This window comes from Sarcophilus harrisii, chromosome 1 (genome assembly GCF_902635505.1).
Source record: "Sarcophilus harrisii chromosome 1, mSarHar1.11, whole genome shotgun sequence".
NCBI lineage: Eukaryota > Metazoa > Chordata > Mammalia > Dasyuromorphia > Dasyuridae > Sarcophilus > Sarcophilus harrisii.
Window position 1 is genome coordinate 705,158,708 of NC_045426.1, and position 18,836 is coordinate 705,177,543.

General features: G+C 47.3%; 1 protein-coding gene across 1 annotated transcript in view; it reads right to left on the reverse strand.

Annotated features, from left to right (window-relative positions):
- The window catches only part of TTC28 (tetratricopeptide repeat domain 28), a 509,780-nt gene that overhangs the window by 199,493 nt on the left and 291,451 nt on the right, over positions 1–18,836 (reverse strand). Inside the window, exons 3-5 of the mRNA XM_031948792.1 lie at positions 18,094–18,241; positions 2,332–2,604; positions 1,506–1,636 (exon numbers count right to left, since the gene is read on the reverse strand). Of these exons, the coding sequence (XP_031804652.1) occupies positions 1,506–1,636; positions 2,332–2,604; positions 18,094–18,241 (552 nt within the window). The remainder of the gene's footprint in view (positions 1–1,505; positions 1,637–2,331; positions 2,605–18,093; positions 18,242–18,836) is intronic.

Consider the following 18,836-nt stretch of genomic DNA (forward strand, 5'->3'; position numbering starts at 1 on the left):
GAGAGTGGCCAAGGTGACTCAACTTTCAGTCACGGGAACCTCTGAGAAAAGACCCCCTGGCATTTTTTTCCAGAACGGAGAGAATGGCCCCAAATCTCGGAAAATGGCAGCCAGCTGCTCTCTGGCTTCCCACAGAACAGAGAAAGGGAAATGTGTTCCACTAGCCCTACAAGTGCCCAAAACAGAGAGCCCAAAGTCCTTCCCAGAGAGGGGCTTGTTAAAATTTCCTTCCTCTATGTCTCTAAAACCTGACTTAGCAATGCATCAGCCTGGCTGATGGGGAGGGAGGAAACTGGCCCAATGACCCTGCAGGGTCCCCTCTGGTCCTTAGACTTCACCGATTTGCTGGAAATGCACAGACGCTGAGCTCTACAAAGCTTATAACACCAGCCGGGATGAAATGCCCCACTAGGAAGGGAAAAGAAAATCAATGATGGCTTTTTTCTTTTTAAAAAATACCAACTGCTCGACTGATACTTTGCCAGCTATTGGGGCATAGCCCCATTCACCAACCTCAGGGGAGATCCATGAGCTGAAGTTTTAATAATAGATCAACATCTTAATTGTTGGATATTTTCATGGGATCAGCCACACGTGAGTTAGGAACAAAGCTCAGCCTTTGAGCTTCACACTTCCACCATGACTTTTTTATTTTATTTTAATCATTTGTGGTGGAATTCTCTCTTAAAAGCACCACAAACACACACACTCACTTACGCACACTGACACACAGACTCTCACACTCACGCACACACACTCACACTCATGCATGCGCACACACACATCCCTCTTCTTGTCCAATGCTGCGAGTGAGCATGGCTACTGCGGGGCCAGACCTTGCTCCGGCCGCACTCAGTGACCACAGTCCACACGCTCGGGGTCCTTGCCTCAGCTTTTCACATCTCTCCTCTCGGCAAATCCCATTAATGTGTCACTGTGCTTCTCTCTCCCGCCTGCTTCCTGATTGGCCATTTCTAACCAACTGCGATTCACCCAAAAAGTTGAACAAGGGCTCCATGAGGGCCCGGGGCCTGACTGAGCCTGGTGCAGAGACTTTGTGGCTGACAGCTCCTCCAGTGCAGAACAGCCAGGATTAAGCAATCGCTAACGCACGCCTGGAAATCGCGGCACTGATAGAACGCGAGGAATGAGCTCTGAAAGCGTTGCTGCCAGTGACGCTCTTATACCCGCACCGTGACCCGCGGCGCCTTCCGACACCACCTGCGCTCCTCCGCTCATCGCGGACGCCGTCACGCCCGCTGTGATTCCCTCACAGACTCCCCGGCTCTGGGATGACCAGGGCCTCACCCTCCGCAGGGTCGGACAAAGCCCAAAGGAGCCGCCGGGCCCTGCTGAAGTGAAGCTGCCTCTGTCCCAAATCCCAGCACAGTGACCCCGAAGAGACTCGGACATGGTATAGAGGAAAGAACAGCCCAACTGCCTTGTGCCTTCTCCCCCATGGGTGGGGGGGGGGTCCGCCATGACCCCCAGCTCATCACTCCTACCTCTCGGTCCTTGAGCTTCATGGCCAGCACCAGCTGGTGTCTGTGGTTTGTGAGGGCCTCCCGGTAGTTTCCTTTGGAGAAGAATGCCGAGCCCAGATTGCCGTGCGCTCGGCATTCACCCGTCTGGTCACCTGGGGCAGAGAAGCAAACGGAGAGCTGGTGAGTGCCATGTGGAGGGGCCTCCCAAGGAAAGAAACGCCCATTTCCTCCGAGGACTCTAAGCCCTGGCTCGTTCTCCCTTGGGAGAAGGATTCTTTCCCAGGACCCAGGCCAGAAAGGTGCGGAACTCCACCCCAGACGAGGAACTTCGGCCATAAGGACCACAGGGCACGGCAGAGCGTGGGGCCGAGGCTCACGGAAACAAGAGGTTAAACCCTTCGCCATGAGCCAGATGCTCTGTGGGCCTCCTCGCTGCTTTGCCCATGACCCTTCACCCTGAGCGGGGAGCCAGCAGGCACGTTTAGCCCTTGGATCCCTCTCAGTCCTGATTTGGGACTGAGGTTCTACAAAATGCAGCTTGATCCAAAGCCTTACATGCAGTAGGCACATAATGTTTGCTAAACTGGAGGTCTCAGGCATCAGCCCATGGCTGTGACTATTTGCTGAGATGTCTTCAAGGGGAGCAGAGCCCGACAGACACAGACTGGCATGAGCAGTCCCAGCCCAGTGCCCAAACCTGCAGAACCCCACTTAGGACACGCAGCTCATCATCCCGGGGACATTTCCCTAACACACAGATACCCGCCCCCTCGGTCATGTCCTCTGAACAGAAAGCCTGGACAGAGAGATGAGCCCCTGTAGTTGCCCGGGGTCCCTGGGGCCATACCTAAGGTCTTGGCTACATCCAGATCCTGTTGCATATAGCCAGTGCTTTTCTCTGTGTTGCCCAGGGACCAGTAGGCGCTGCTCAGGGCGGAGAACACGGAGCCCCTGAGCTTCAGGCTGCACGTGCCGATCTTCAGGGCGGCTTCCAGGACCACCACGGAGGCACCGTGATGGCCGGCCGTCAGCAGCTCCTGGCCGACCACCGACACCACCACGAAGGGGCTCTTGTCCAGTTTCATCTTCTGAAGCTGCTGGTAGGTGGGCTCGAGGGACTCTGAAAAGGGAAAGGACGGAGGAGATCAGAAACAAGCGGCAGCGGCCCCCAGCACCCACGCCCACCCTGGCAAGAGCCCTCACGAAGGAAGGGCCTGCTGTGGGCCAGGACCTCCTGCCACAGCCCCCGAGGGCTCCCTGGCAGCTGGAAGGGACTACGGCTCCTGCCCCAAGCGGCCCAAAGGAGGGAGGCCCCAACGATGGTGGTGTCCAGAAAGGGGAGGAGGAGGAGAGCCAGAGACTCTCAGCAGAAGTGGGAAGCGGGGAGAGCCCAAACAAGGCCCTGGGAAGGGCAAGATCGAATCTGGCTAAAGCCCAGAGGACATGGGCGAGGCTGGAAAGGATGAGGAGTCAGGGCTGCCCCACAGGCTCCTGGGAGCTGGAGGCTCTGGGCGGGGGGAAGGCCCATCCCCACCTGGGCCGGGAGGTTCCCAGACATAAATATCGACAAATATGCCCGTGACCTCGAGCCCAACCCCCCTCCCGGCCACCCGTGTCCTCCATAAGGCAGAAGCTCCCCCGAAGCCCCACTGCCCCCTGACCCAAACGCTCCTTGATGAGCCACGTATATCCCCCCCAGTGCCCTCACACAAGATACACACAAAACCTACGTGTCTGCAGGTCCATATTCAGGTACATCTATGGAAATACCCCAGGGAGACCATGTATAAAGAACATTTCCCATGAACCCAAGCAAACACTGTAAAAACGTGAAAACATATGTGAAAATATTATTTGCATTTCACAGATAAACAAGATAAACAAAAAAAGAGACTTATCTTAAGGTTTCACACTTGGGAACCATCGGCACTGAGCTTTCTCATGTGAAAAAAAGCAAGAAAAGGAGAGAATGTGTGAGACAGACAAGGAGAAGAATAAAAGCAGATAATGTGGGGCACTAGGGGGCGCAGGGGATAGAGCACCAGCCCCAAAGTGAGGAGGACCTGAGTTCAAGTCCGACCTCAGACACATAACCCTTCTTAGCTGTGTGATCCCGGACAAGTCACTTAACCCCAATGGCCTCAGCAAAGAAAAAAATTTTAAAAGGCAGATAATGTGTGAACAGAGAAAAATTTGGATCTGGATCTATCAAAATATATGGATCTGGATTTTGAGTAAATGAAGAACAGTGATTACAGAACTTTCTCAAACTTTCAGGAAGCAAAAGGGAAAGCAGCTCCCGAGCTCTGCTTTGTACAACTGGATGACGTGAGTCAATTAGCAGAAACCAGGGAATTTGCATACAAGAGACAGTTAATAATTGCATTCAGAAAATATGTATTAAGCACCTCTGATTTACAAAGGCCGCTGTGCTCTCGAGGAGATCCAAAGGCTAGGTAAGATAAATCCCTGCCCTCAAAGGGCTCAGATTTCAGTAAGGAGACAAGACCCAAGAGGAGGAAATTCCTGGGGTCCAAAACCAAGTCCTGTGGGAGGCGAGAACGGATGAGAAGCGTCAGCCACAACGATCCTGGGACGTGAGTGTCTGGGATACAGTATCACGCCCAGGCTTGATCATGGAAGTCAGCAGAATAAAGCTAGTGTTGTAGCTTTGAATTAGGGCAAGATGAGGGGTAGGTAGTGTGGTTCTCCACCAAGCCTCCAGCTGGGGCCACTTCTGTCGCCCCAGAAATCATCTGGGGAAGGGCCGAGACCTGAGATAGAGAAAGTCCCTCCAGTGGGAGGAAGCTGAAGGGGCTTCGAGGTCCGGCCTCCGGGGAAGCCACAGTCAAGTCAGTCAGAGAGTGAGTGACAGGGGGATATGAGAGAGAGAAGGGGGAGTCCAATTACTGAAGTGCTCAAAGACGTTGAGCATGAGCAGATAAACCAATAGGGACATTTAATAACAAAAGGCAATATGGCCCCCAGATCAACTAAAAGAGCCCAGATAGCCATGAATAAATATTTCAAGACAAAGGAAAATGAATTAACACTTGATGAAACGGAGGATGTTGTGGATTCCCAAGAGAGCATGGAACCCTGGTGGGATGTTCCTGAATGGTTTAAAAGAGAAACAAACATCGGGAGAGTGGAATTTACAGCCGGCACAGCAGAAATAATTGGCAGACGAGAAAAACTCGGATTCACGGTGGCAAAGAAACAAAAGAGAAGATTACTGATTGGAAAGGCAGACACACAGAAGGACAGCTGGAAAAAGAGAAGCGACAAGCAATAATGTTAAAAGAAAACATGATCTCCTTACAGGCAAAATATATTCTGAAGATGGCATCCAAAGAAATAACTTGCTCTCCGAAGAATACGACTCGAAGAAACTTATCATGATGCAAGAAATATTTTTAATAAAGCTGTCTAGAATTTCAGAACACAGAAAACAAACTGCAGTAGAAAGAACCCGCAGATTGCCTCCAGAAGAAAAAGAAAAAAGCCGAGTGCCACAAACTCCAACCCATACAGTGGTCAAATTGAACAATTCTGATGACAAACGCCACGTTCTGCAAGCAACCAGGAGAAAGATCATCAAATACAGGGGAAAGACATTTGAATGCAGGGAGAAAAAAGCCACTAGATTTTCCTCTAGAGCTATTTCTAGCTCAATTTCTCTTGTTCTATGTTCTAAGATCCTTAACAGCTCTGATATTCTATGCCGGAGGAAGGGAACAGGGAGGGAGCCTCTCGGCCCCAAACTGCTACCTTCCTCACTCGCCACGCTGACACCTTGTCCCAGGCTCAGCTCCTCTGCACCAGACTCAGATATAAAAAGCACAATATTTGCAAATCCATAAAAACAGAGAGAACTGCTTATTATAAGCATGTCACAGTTTATGACAAGATGATATGTCTGCCATATATATCTATTCTCCTTCACAATTCTATTTTAAAGCATCATTTGGAAAGGATACGAGCTAGAAATCAGGACAACAGCAGGGGGAGAGGCTGTTTCTCCACGAGGGTTGGCAGGGCAGCCACAAGAACAGCTGGGGAAGGATCAGGGGTCAGGTCCCAGCGCCCGTAAGACGGCTCGGGGCTGCTGGCTTATGGGTGCCACCTCTCCTCTCAGGAGCTATAAGAGGAGGAGAGACCAGAAAGGGGGGTTCTGGCTGTGCAGTTACAAGGGCTGGGTCGAATCCTGGTTCTGGGCCTGATGACGGGGGCCATGCTCTGTGCTGCCCAGCAGGAGGGGCCGGACTGAAGGCCTCCTCTTCCACATCCAAATGGCTGCACAATGTCCCTGGCCTTTTCCCCTTTTCCCTCAGGCTCTTCTGCTAAGCCCTGTCTAGCCCTTCCCTAGAAAAGGCTCCGACTGGCCATTCCCCGGTGCCACGCCGAAGGTTGCTGGCCAAGTGGACTGGGCTAAAACGCAGCTGTCACAACGTATGACTTCAAGCTCACTTCTGGACCCAGCAGATCTCTCCCAAGTCCTGTTACCATGGCAACCCCCAAATTGACCGAGGCCAGTGCTCTTCTTCCTTCAGTCAGATTTCTACAGTGAACAAAGAGCACTTTGACATCACAGGCAGGCCCATGAGTGAGTACCTGGTGCCCAGGACCACCATGGAGAGGTCCAATTAATGGGCTCACATCCAGGCGGAAGAGCCCAAAGTTTCCCCAACAGAGTGAAATCCCCCTGGAGGATTCAAAGCAGAAGCTGGAGGATCCCACAGGAATGAGGATGGGGCAATTCTGATGGACTCTCCAAACAGGATCAGAATCACAGATTCTCTGAGTCAGAAAGGACCTCAGGGGCCACAGGAGTCCAGAAGGGGAGCAAGATGGGCTTCAGGGGCCACAGGAGTCCAGAAGGGGAGCAGGATGGGCTTCAGGGGCCACAGAAGCCCAGAGTGGGACCTCAGGGCCAGTTACCCAGAGGGAGAGCAGGATGGGCCTCAGGGGCCACAGGGGCCCAGAGGGGGAGCAGGATGGGCTTCAGGGGCCGCAGAAGCTCAGAGTGGGACCCCAGGAGCCACAGGAGCCCAGACTGGACCTGAGGGGCCACAGCAGTCCAGAAGGGGGAGCAGGATGGGCCTCAGGGGCCACAGGAGCCCAGAGTGGGACCTCAGGGGTCCTAAGAACCCAGAGGGGGAGCAGGATGGGCTTCAGGGGCCACAGGAGCCCAGAATGGGAGCAGGATAGATCAGGGGCCACACTATCACCGTTACTATTTAATATTGTATTAGAAACGCTAGCTATAGCAATAAGAGCTGAGAAAGAGATTAAAGGAATAAGAATAGGCAATGAGGAAGCCAAATTATCACTCTTTGCCGATGACATGATGGTATACTTAGAGAACCCCAGAGATTCTGCTAAAAAGTTATTAGAAATAATCCACAACTTTAGCAAAGTTGTGTTATAAATAAACCCACATAAGTCATCAGCATTCTTATATATCACTAACAAAATCCAACAGTCAGAGTTACAAAGAGAAATTCCATTTAAAGTAACTACTGATAATATAAAATATTTAGGAATCTATCTGCCAAGGGAAAATCAGAAACTTTATGAGCAAAATTACAGACCACTTTTAACAAAATTAAGTCTGATCTAACCAATTGAAAATATTAAATGCTCTGGATAGGGCGAGAAATATAATAAAGATGACAATATTACCTAAACTAATCATTTATTTAGCGCCATACCAATCAGATTCCTAAAAACTATTTTAATGACCTAGAAAATAACAACAAAGTTCATATGGAAAACAAAAGGTCAAGAATTTCAAGGGAATTAATGAAAAAAAATCAAATGATGGTGGCTTAGCTGTACCAGATCTAAAACTATACTATAGAGCAGCAGTTACCAAAACTATTTGGTATTGGCTAAAGGAATAGATTAGTTGATCAGTGGAATAGATTAGGTTCAAGGGATAAAAACAGTCAACAAATATAGCAACCTAGTCTTTGACAAACCCAAAGATCCCAGCTTTTGGGATAAGAACTTACTGTTTGATAAAAATTGCTGGGAAAATTGGAAACTAATATGGCAGAAACTAGGCATTGATCCATACTTAACGCCAGACACCAAGATAAGGTCAAAATGGGTTCATGACCTAGGTATAAAGAATGAAATTATTAATAAATTAGAGGAACATAGGATAGTGTACCTCTCAGACCTGTGGAAGGGGAAGGTTTTTATGACCAAAGTAGAACTAGAGATCATTACTGATCACAAAATAGAAAAATTTCGATTATACCAAACTGAAAAGTTTTTGTACAAAACAAAACTAATGCAGACAAGATTAGAAGGGAAGCAATAAACTGGGAAAATATTTTTACAGTCAAAGGTTCTGATAAAGGCCTCATTTCCAAAATATATAGAGAATTAACTCTAATTTATAAAAATCAAGCCATTCTCCAAATTGAAAATGGTCAAAGGATATGAACAGACAATTTTCAGATGAAGAAATTGAAACTATTTCAGTCATATGAAAAGATGCTCCAAGTCATTATTAATCAGAGAAATGCAAATTAAGACAACTCTAAGATACCTACACACACCTGTCAGATTGGCTAAGATGACAGGAAAAATAATGATGATTGTTGAGGGGATGTGGAAAACTGGGACATTGATTCATTGTTGGTGGAGTTGTGAACTAATCCAACCATTTTGAGAGTAGTTTGGAACTATGCTCAAAAAGTTATCAAACTGTGCATACCCTTTGATCCAGCAGTGTTACTACTGGATTATATCCCAAAGAGATTATAAAGAAGGGAAAGGGACCTGTATGTGCACGAATGTTTGTGGCAGCCCTTTGTAGTGGCTAGAAACTGAAACTGAATGGATGTCCATCAGTTGGAGAATGGCTGAATAAATTGTGGTATATGAAAATTATGGAATATTACTGTTCTGTAAGAAATGACCAACAGGATGATTTCAGAAAGGCCTGAGAGACTTACATGAACTGATGCTAAGTGAAATGAGCAGGACCAGGAGATCATTATATACTTCAACAACAATACTAGATGATGACCAGTCCTGATGGATCAGGCCATCCCTCAGCAACGATCAACCAAATCATTTCTAATGGAGCAGTAATGAACTGAACTAGCTATACCCAGAAAAGAACTCTGGGAGACGACTAAAACCACTACATTGAATTCCCAGTCCCTATATTTATGCACACCTGCATCTTTGATTTCCTTCACAAGCTAATTGTACAATAATTCAGAGTCTGATTCTTTTTGTACAGCAAAATAATGTTGTGGTCATGTATACTTATTGTGTATCTAAGTTATATTTTAATATATTTAACATCTACTGGTCATCCTGCCATTTAGGGGAGGGGGTGGGGGGGTGGGGTAAGAGGTGAAAAATTGGAACAAGAGGTTTGGCAATTGTTAATGCTGTAAAGTTACCCATGTATATATCCTGTAAATAAAAGGCTATTAAATAAAAAAAAAAAAAAAAAAAAAAAAAGGATAGATCAGGGGCCACTTAATCCCAATCTCATCACTGGATGGTTTGTGGACACCAAGGCCTAGAGAATGAGGTGGCATGCCCCAGTCACATAATCAGGAGGCAGCAGAACCAGGATTCAGATGCCAGCTCTTTGTTCCAAATTCATTGTCTTTCCACGGGCCTGTGGAATGCCCAGCCTTGGCTGATGACCCTGAGGGAGGGAGAGCTCACTGATTCCTAGGACTGAAGCCACTGGGGGCTGTCCTCAGTGCTCAGCCCATTGCTCCTGTCCCTGTTCTCTCCAAGTCCTCTTCCCATCAAAGCTCTCACGTCCTCCCTGGCTCTTCTCTCCAGGTTTTCGTGGATCCCCTCAGGACATGAATTCCAGCTCCTTTCTCACCCTTGCCCCAGCCTGTCATGGTCCTTCCTCAAATACAGCATCCAGAGCTGAGCAGGCACAGCTGGGGAGACCCTTCCCCTGTGGTCCCAGGGACCTGCTCCCTTCTCAGAGCTCCCCGGAGCTCTTAGCACTGGGGACTTAACACAGGGGTTCCCAGCCACTGAAATGCCCGTTCTTTCTGAGATGAACTTCTCTCTGGGTCAGCTGGGCCACACGCCTCATTTTCAGGGGAGAGAATCAGGGCTCTGACAGGACAGTGATCATCTCAAGACCACAAAGTCAGTTGGAGGCTGAGCTGAAAGTAGCAGTTCAAGGCCAGTCCCTGGTCTCTGATCTTTCAACTAAGTGTCACTGGTGTGTATTTATTCCATAGGAAAGCCAAGTTCTGGGTGCATTCAACACATTTAATCATAAAGACAACCGCCCCCCTCCCCCAATAACAGCCTACAAAGGCCTTGGAGTGAACTGTTGAGCACCCAAAAATACATGTATGAACTGCCACTCCGAATTTCCCAGCACTACCCAGGAGAAAGCATGGTCACTCAGTGAGCACAGGGAAAGCGAGCCCCAGGACAGAGTCTTGGCTCTGACACTTGGGGGCTTTGTGGCCCTGAATGAAGCACTGAACCTCCTGAACCTCAGTTTCTCCATTTGTAAAATGGAAAAATAACAGGATGGCCTGTCTTATTAATAAGGATGTTATGAAAAAAGAACTTTTAAAACTAAAAAGCACTTATGTAAAGCTACCAATTATTGTTATTATCATAATAAGAAAATTCTGACTATTAGTGCAAGAGAATTGCCTCAAAGTAAAAGTTGAACTCTTAACAGGGAAACAATCTTCAGGCTTTAGGGGCCTGGAACATGCACCTGTGGCAGCTGGGGGTTTGGGTGGTTTTCTTCCTCTGGCCTTATAAAATGTGGGGTGCCAAACTGACTGGAGGAGGCCCAGAAATCCTCACTAACTTAGCCTGGCCACCCTGGGGGTCAGTCTTTAACCCTCATGGGAAATAGGGCCCCAGCACTCTGCTTCTCTCTCACCGTTCTCTCAGCATCAAGCACTCCCTTCACGGAACCAGTCAGTCTTCCTGATCTGGTACCAGGGGTGCTCCCAAACTCCTCTCTTCCAAAACGCCAGCCACCTCTCCTGTTTGCTGACTGAGCTGAGGCAATGCAGGGCTCCAACTCTAAGCCCTAGGGCCGGCTCAGGATCCGGGTTCTGCCTTGTGCTAGCTGTGTGCCCACGAATGAATGAATGAATGAATGATATTTATGAAGCATTTACTGCTATAGCTAAGAGCGGGGGATAATTTAAAGTGACAGAATATTTACTCAAAAAGCTTACATTTTAATAGAAAGGCAATGACCCGTACAAGGGAGAGGTGATCAGGAAAGGAAATTTTGTTCTGAAAAGGAAGAATAAGCTGCAGTGTCAGAGAGAGAATGAGATGGCCTGGGGACAGGGCTGAGTGACGAGTGAGACTGCTAGGACCCAGAGAGAGTAGCCAGCTGGGCTCCCAACTCTGCCAAGGCCCGGGGCACGGATTCAGAAAAACCTATGGGTGGAAGTCTAGTCCCAAAGCGGTCCCTGTGGCGAGCAGCTGGGGAGGAGCAGGGGGGCAGCTGGGAAGGAGCTGAGGAGGAGCAAGGGGACAGCTGGGGAGGAGCAGTAGGGCAGCTGGGGAGGAGTGGGGTGGCTCAATGAGACCGAGATGAGCTGGAGAACCGTCTAGCCTTAGGCTGCAGCAGCCTGGAATGGAGCTTTCTACATAGCAAGCCCTTGGCGCACGGTTTCCCATTGATTTATCAAAGCTTTCTATAATGTAAGCTGCCATCACATGATTAAACGAAACAACAATTTGGAGGGGCAGTTAGTTTTGGGGTTGCAATATTTTAAATAAGCAAAGAGCAGTAAGATGCAGCTGTGTGAGAATGTCACAAGTTCTGTGTTGAAGCACATTATATTAAGGGCATTAAGGGCCCAGGAGCACAGAGTGCCAGTCCTGGAGTCAGGAGGACTAATCTTCTGAGTTTGAATCTGGCCTCTGATACTTACTTCCTAGCTGGGCGAACCTGGACCAGTCCCTGACCCTTGTTTGCCTCGGTTTCCTTATCTGTAAAATGAGCTGGAGCAGGAAATGGCAAAGCACTCCCGTATCTTTGCCAAGAAAACCCCAGATGGAATCACACAAAGAGTCGGACGTGACTGAAAAACAACTGAACTGAAAATATCATACTGGGAGTAAAATACAATATAATGTAATATAATAAATGCAACCCAATATAACCTATAATAAAGCATTAACAGTGGTACCACAAAGAAACACTGGGAGGAGCAACGTGGCGCAGGGGATGTCTGCCTTCCTGTTATCTGCTCTATTCCCATCACTATTATGATCATTATTATTCTCCTCCCCATGGGAGAAGGCATTTTAATGACAGAAAATGTCTCATCTCAAAGTAATGATTCTACCAGTGGAATTCCATGTACCATCATCTTCATTAACAAACGGTTACTGAGTAACTAGGCTGTGCAGACCACGTGCAAAACATGGATGGAAGAAGTGAGAGCAAGACATCTTCCTGTGGTCCTTCCAAGAAAAACAAAAAACAACGACAAAGAACCTGAGTTCCTCAGCTATACAAGCAAAAAGTCTGCATTGGCCAATCATTCCCTTTCCCTTTAATTAGCATTTCTGGCCCCGTTTCCAAAAGCTGAGAGAGATGCTGCAAAAGCCGGAGGAGAAAAGCTGTTCTAAGGACCAAACTGAAGAGGAACCTTAGTGAACAAAGAGATTTCTGGTGTGTCAGTAAGGTGAGAAAATGGAGAAAATGCCACAAAAGCCGGGAAACCAAAAGTTCAAATTAAACAAAAAAGAAGAAGGATAAAAATGGTGCGTTACACTTGTTTTTTTTCAGTTCCATTTCTCTTATGGGTCCCTTCCTCCTGGAGGGAACTCGATCACCTCTATAGACGGGATCAGGGCTTATTCGGTCTCTGTGGGATGTGCTCCAGGAAGGGAGACCCTACTACCTCTTAAGTGGACTGTGTCATATTCTTCACCTCAAAGAGGACCCTGGCATCCAGGAAGCAAAGTCCTGACATGCAATGAATCAGATGGGAGGGAGCGCTAAGCAAAGCCACCTGCCTCCCTCTCCCCTCTGGAGCCATCTGGGTCCAGTGGCCAGATATGGATCAGCACGGCTGGAGACAGGCCCTGGAGGCAGTGGGAGACCTTGGCCCTTTTAAGCTCAGGTCTTGGTCTGACTGAGGCAGCTCCCATTCAGGGATTAAGGCTAGGGAGCAATTGAGGCAAAGAATCTCCTCATACTTCAAAAAAAAAAATCTAAATCAATGAATGAATCTGGAAGGAGGGAAGGAGAGAAGGGAGGGAGGGAGAGAGGGAGAGGAGGGAGAGAAAGAGGAAAGGAAGGAGGGAGGAAGTTTTCCAACTGAGCAGTTCCAATCTATGAACCATTTCTACTCACAGAGGCTGTTATTTGTCCTTTGTACTTGAAGAGGACTATAACATCAGGGAAACAGTGCCATAACATGCAAGTGAATTGGATTTAAGTAGGGAAGGCTGTGCAAGGTTACCTGCCTCAATTTCCCCTCGAACCATCTGGATCCAGTAGCAAGATAAAGATAAAAATATATTGAATATTTCTGTTTTTCTTCATTTATTTGTGAGGCTTTTATGCTCTAATATAAGATTAGTTTTTGTGAAGTGCCATAAACAACTGAGGAATATGTAAACTCTTTTCTATTCCCACTGAAAACTTTGCCAAGTTCTATCACATTTAACTTTTTAAAAATTCTATGTATATCCTCTATGTCTTTATTCTGGTTATTTTTTAGTTAGAGCTACCTAAGTTCAAGGATGGTAAACTGGGTTCCTTCATTATAATATTTTTTTTATTGTCCAGTTCTCTCTACAATCTTTTTTCTTTAAGTGTTTAGATGTTATGCCATTTGATGTACATATATTTTGTAATGATATGAGTTTGTTGTCAATTGTACCTTTCAGCAAAATGTAATTTTCCTGTTTGTGTTTTTAAATTAAGTCTATTTTTTATATTTCTTTTTGGAGATCATGTCTACAACCACTGTTATTGTTTCTAAAAGATCTGGGCACTTTCTTTCATGATTTCTTGAAATATGATGTCTAGTCTCTCTTTTTTTAATCATAGCTTTCAGGCAGTCCAATGATATTTAAATTCTCTTTTTTTTTACTCTGTTTTTAGGTGATTTTTTTTTTGTTTTTACTACAAGATACCATACATTTTCTTCTGTTTTTTTCAATCTTTAATATTTCTTGTCTCATAGAGTCAATAGAAGTTAAAATTCTATTGGGTCAATTTTAATTTACAAGGACTTGTTTTTCTTAGATAAGGTTTTGTCTCTCTTGAATTGTTATTAATTTTCTTTCCAAATCTTTCTTCTATAGCTCTCATTTCTTCTCCCATTTTTTCCTCTAATGGTCTTATTTGATTTTTAAACTCATTTTAAGTTCTCTTTTTATATTCAATTCATCTCTTCTAATAATTCTGATTCTATTTATCCACAAGTTGTATACAGCTTTTCTTGACGTTTTTCTTGAAGATGTTCTAAAATCAATATCTTCTTCTGGGATTGCACATTGAGCATCCTTGTCACATAATAGTTCTTTATTATAGGATTCTTATGCTGACCTCAACTGGAAAGATGACTCATTTTCACTTTTTCTTAGAGTTTCTAAACAGAACACAATTTGGTGTGTTTTCTAGAATTTTGTGGAGAAGTCTGGGATAGTGGTGAGGAGCTCAACTGTTCTTGTTATTCCTATATCTTAGTTTAATCCTTAGTTTTACTTTATCCAAGAACTGCTTTCGCAGTAAGTTTCCACCTGGGCCTGAGTGTTTCTTTTTAACAAATTTGGATAACTATATTTCAATATAAATGCTTTCCTTTTGTAATCCTGTGCATTTTACTTTATGCTTTAAAAAATCATATTCTGGTCAAAGGATATGAAAAGACAATTTTCAGATGAAGAAATTAAAGCCATTTCTAATCTAATCTAATTCTAAAATGCTCTAAATCATTATTGATTAGAGAAATGCAAATTAGAACAATTCTGAGGTATTACTTCACATCTCTCAGATTGGCTAAGATGACAAGAAAAAATAATAATAAAGGTTGGGAGAGGATGTAGGAAAACTGGGACATTAATGCATTGTTTTGGAGGAATTGTGGACTGATCCAACTATTCTGGAGAGTGATTTCGAATTATGCCCAAAGGGCCATTAAACTGTGCATTCCCTTTGATCCACTAGGTCTGTATTCCAAAGAGATCATAAAAAAGGGAAAAGGACCCACATGTGCAAAAAATATTTCTGGCAGCCCTTTTTATAGTGGCAAAAAACTGGAAACTGAGTGGATGCCCATCAATTGGAGAATGGCTGAATAAGTTATGGGATATGAATGCTATGGAATAGTTCTATAAAAAACAATCAGCATCTGATTTCAGAAAAGTCTGGAAAGACTTACATGAACCGATGCTGACTGAATGAGTAGAACCAAGAGAACATTGTATACAGCAACAAGATTATGTGACGACCAACTGTGATGGATGTGGTTCTTCTAAACAATAAGCTGATTCAAGCCAATTCCAATGGTCTTGTCATGGAGAGTGTCCTCCACATCCAGAGAGAGAGAACCATGGAAACAGAATACAGATTGAAGCATAGTATTTTCACCTTTTTTCATTGTTGTTTGTTTTGATGGATTTTTTTCCCTTTCTCATGTTTTTTTTCCCTTTTGCTCAGATTTTTCTTGTGCAGCATGACAAATTTGGAAATATGTTTGGAAGAAGTGGACATGTTTAATCTATATCAGATTGTTTGCTATCTTGGGGAGAGGGAAGGGAGGGAGAGAGGGAGAAAAATTTGGAATGCAAGATTTTGCAAAGGTGAATGCAGAAAACTATCTACATGGATTTGAAAAAATAAAATACTATTTTAAAAATGAAGTGTGATTATAGCCTCAAAAAAATCATATTCTAAAGACTAGTACCCAGGTTTCACTGATATACCAATGGGCTCCCAGATTTAAAAAAAAGGCTAAGAACCCCAGCTATAGGGGTTATTCCTAATCCTTTGAAGGCTGAAAATTCCTTTCTAATTGAGGATAGAATACTTTGGGTAAATATGAACCACCATCAATTACTACCTCCCACCCCCAAGAAAATGTATTCATTTCCTTAAGATTAAATAAAATTAAAATTTCAGTCAACTATTTTTAGGGAAGTTTCAATCAAATGCAAATAAGCAGAGATAATTTTTTAATCTCTCCTCTCCCCAAAGATGCACACACATGTGCTTGTGTATGTGTGTGTTTGTGCTGCCTTGGTATTATACAGGCAATATTCTAGGCCCTAGAAATACAAAGACAAAACTGTCTTTCCCTTTGTTGAATTAATATTCTATTAGGGGTAAGATCAAGAACCCATAAAAGCAAATTCTAGGAGGAATTAGGAAGAGAGGGTTCAAAAGGGAAATTCTGTAGGAAGTAGCTTTGAATTCAGCTGGAGGAAGCTAAGCATTTTAAGAATCAAAGAGAAGGGAATACATTCCAAGGATGTGCAAAGGCACAATGTTAGATGGGAAACAAAACAGTAAAAAAACATTTGATGCAACCATGTCCTTAGGGAGCTCAGAGTCTCCTAGGGCAAGTAGATTATGTACGAGGATAAACAGAACATAAGACGAGGCATATAAGGAACAGCCCAGGAGAGATCCAAACAAAGGGTTTCCACATAGGGAAGCAAAAGTCGCTTTCACATGGAGGACCAAAAAGGCTTCCTGAAGCCTGAAGTGATGAAGAAGGTGACCCTTGGAAAAGAAAGGCTGTGGGAAGCAGAGAGTGGGAAAATGCTCTCCAGGCCTGAGGGGAGGGACGGGGTGGTAGGAAGGTTTGCCTGGAATGTAGAAAAGCGATAGGACCACTGCCACGGGAGAGACTGCCACAGGAGGGACACCGCCATGAGGGGGGACTCTGCCACGGGAGGAACACCCCCACGGGAGGGACACTGACACAGGAGGGACGCCACCACGGGAGGGACACCACCACGGGAGAGACACCGCCATGGGGGAGACACCGCCACAGGAAGGATGTCGCCAGGGAAGGGACGTCACCATGGGGGGGGGGAACACCACCATGGGAGGGACGCCACCACGGGAAAGACACTGCCACAGGAGAGACTGCCACGGGAGGGGCACTGCCATGGGGGGGACACCGCCACGGGAAGGACACCACCACTGGGGGGACACCGCCACGGGAGAGACTGCCACGGGAGGGACACTGCCATGGGGGGGACACCGCCACGGGAAGGACACCTGCCACGGGAGAGACTGCCACGGGAGGGACACTGCCATGGGGGGGACACCGCTATGGGAAGGACACCACCACTGGGGGGACACCGCCACGGGAGAGACTGCTACGGGAGGGACACTGCCATGGAGGGGACGCTGTCACAGGAGGGACACGGCCATGGGAGAGATTGCCACGGGAGGGACACTGCCATGGGGGGGACACCGCCACGGAAGGACACCACCACTGGGGGACACTGCCACGGAGAGACTGCCACGGAGGGACACTGCCATGGGGGACACCGCTATGGAAGGACACCACCACTGGGGGACACCGCCACGGGAAGACTGCTACGGAGGGACACTGCCATGGAGGGGACGCTGTCACAGGAGGGACACGGCCATGGGAGAGATTGCCACGGGAGGGACACTGCCATGGGGGGGACACCGCCACGGGAAGGACACCACCACTGGGGGGACACTGCCACGGGAGAGACTGCCACGGGAGGGACACTGCCATGGGGGGGACACCGCTATGGGAAGGACACCACCACTGGGGGGACACCGCCACGGGAGAGACTGCTACGGGAGGGACACTGCCATGGAGGGGACGCTGTCACAGGAGGGACACGGCCATGGGAGAGATTGCCACGGGAGGGACACTGCCATGGGGGGGACACCGCCACGGGAAGGACACCACCACGGGGGGGACACTGCCACAGGAGAGACTGCCACGGGAGGGGCACTGCCATGGGGGGGACACCGCCACGGGAAGGACACCACCACTGGGGGGACACCGCCACGGGAGAGACTGCCACGGGAGGGACACTGCCATGGGGGGGACACCGCCACGGGAAGGACACCTGCCACGGGAGAGACTGCCACGGGAGGGACACTGCCATGGGGGGGACACCGCTATGGGAAGGACACCACCACTGGGGGGACACCGCCACGGGAGAGACTGCTACGGGAGGGACACTGCCATGGAGGGGACGCTGTCACAGGAGGGACACGGCCACGGGAGAGATTGCCACGGGAGGGACACTGCTACAGGGGGGACGTCGTCACAGGAGGGACATGGCCATGGGAGAGATTGCCATGGGAGGGATGCCGCCACCGGAGGGACACTGCCACAGGGTTCCCTCCACCAAATAAATACTCCTTAGACACTGACTGAATTACTGAGGGAGCGCACCAAGATCAGTGGCAAGGCTGGTGTGTGGTCCCGTTTCCTGTGTCTGAGGTTGCCTCATTAGCTGGGAATCCCAGATATTAGCTTTATTTTGTGTGGAATACGCAATCTTAGGAGAGCTGTTGGGGTGTCTAACAGGCCTCTGGAGGCAGGACTTTGGCCTATCCCTGTTATTTCAGTATTTTCCATAGCCTTACCTCGCATGGGAGATTTCATGGCCGCTTCCACCATCCCAACGAGAAGCTGCAGACTCTTGGGATCCTGGGCCAGGCCTGATGCAAAGGCTGCCAGAGCATCTGCATGGCGTCCAAGATACTGGAGGGCAACACCCTGTCGGAAGTATGCCTGGGAATATAAGAGAGGAGACACTTTAAGCAGGAGAGCAGCAAGACTTACAATGCCATGAAATGACAAACCGGCGACCCGTCTGAGATAAGAAAGAGCTCGGCCGAATGAAAGGGCCGGCATGTTCTTCTTCTCCCCAGAGCAGAGACCGAGAGGCAGCCACTTTGTGTCCAAGAGGATCACTCTTGTTACTCTGATGGGCTCAAGGACTTGTGAGCTAGAAATCTTATTCCATGCAACAATACCCGCAATTGCCAACTACAGAGAGGAGCTACAAAGACCAAAATAAATCAGTGCCACGCGGGGGGTACCAGACTAGGGAGATGGCACAAGAGCAAGCGCGTTCTCGGGGATGACTCTGGCCCCTTCTTTCCTCACCGCCTCTCCCCTCACGCCTGGCAGCCTGTTCCGTGCATGGAAGATACTTTTTTTCTCACTTCCACATCCCAGAATTCCTCACCAGCTCCTGGTACCTCACCTCCCCAAGCCATTTTGTATTTCCCTCACATGTGATTTGCGTTCACATCTATTTTACATCCACTTTGTTCCCTTCCCCCATGGCATGGTTTGGAATGGAAGCTCCTCCAAGGCAGGA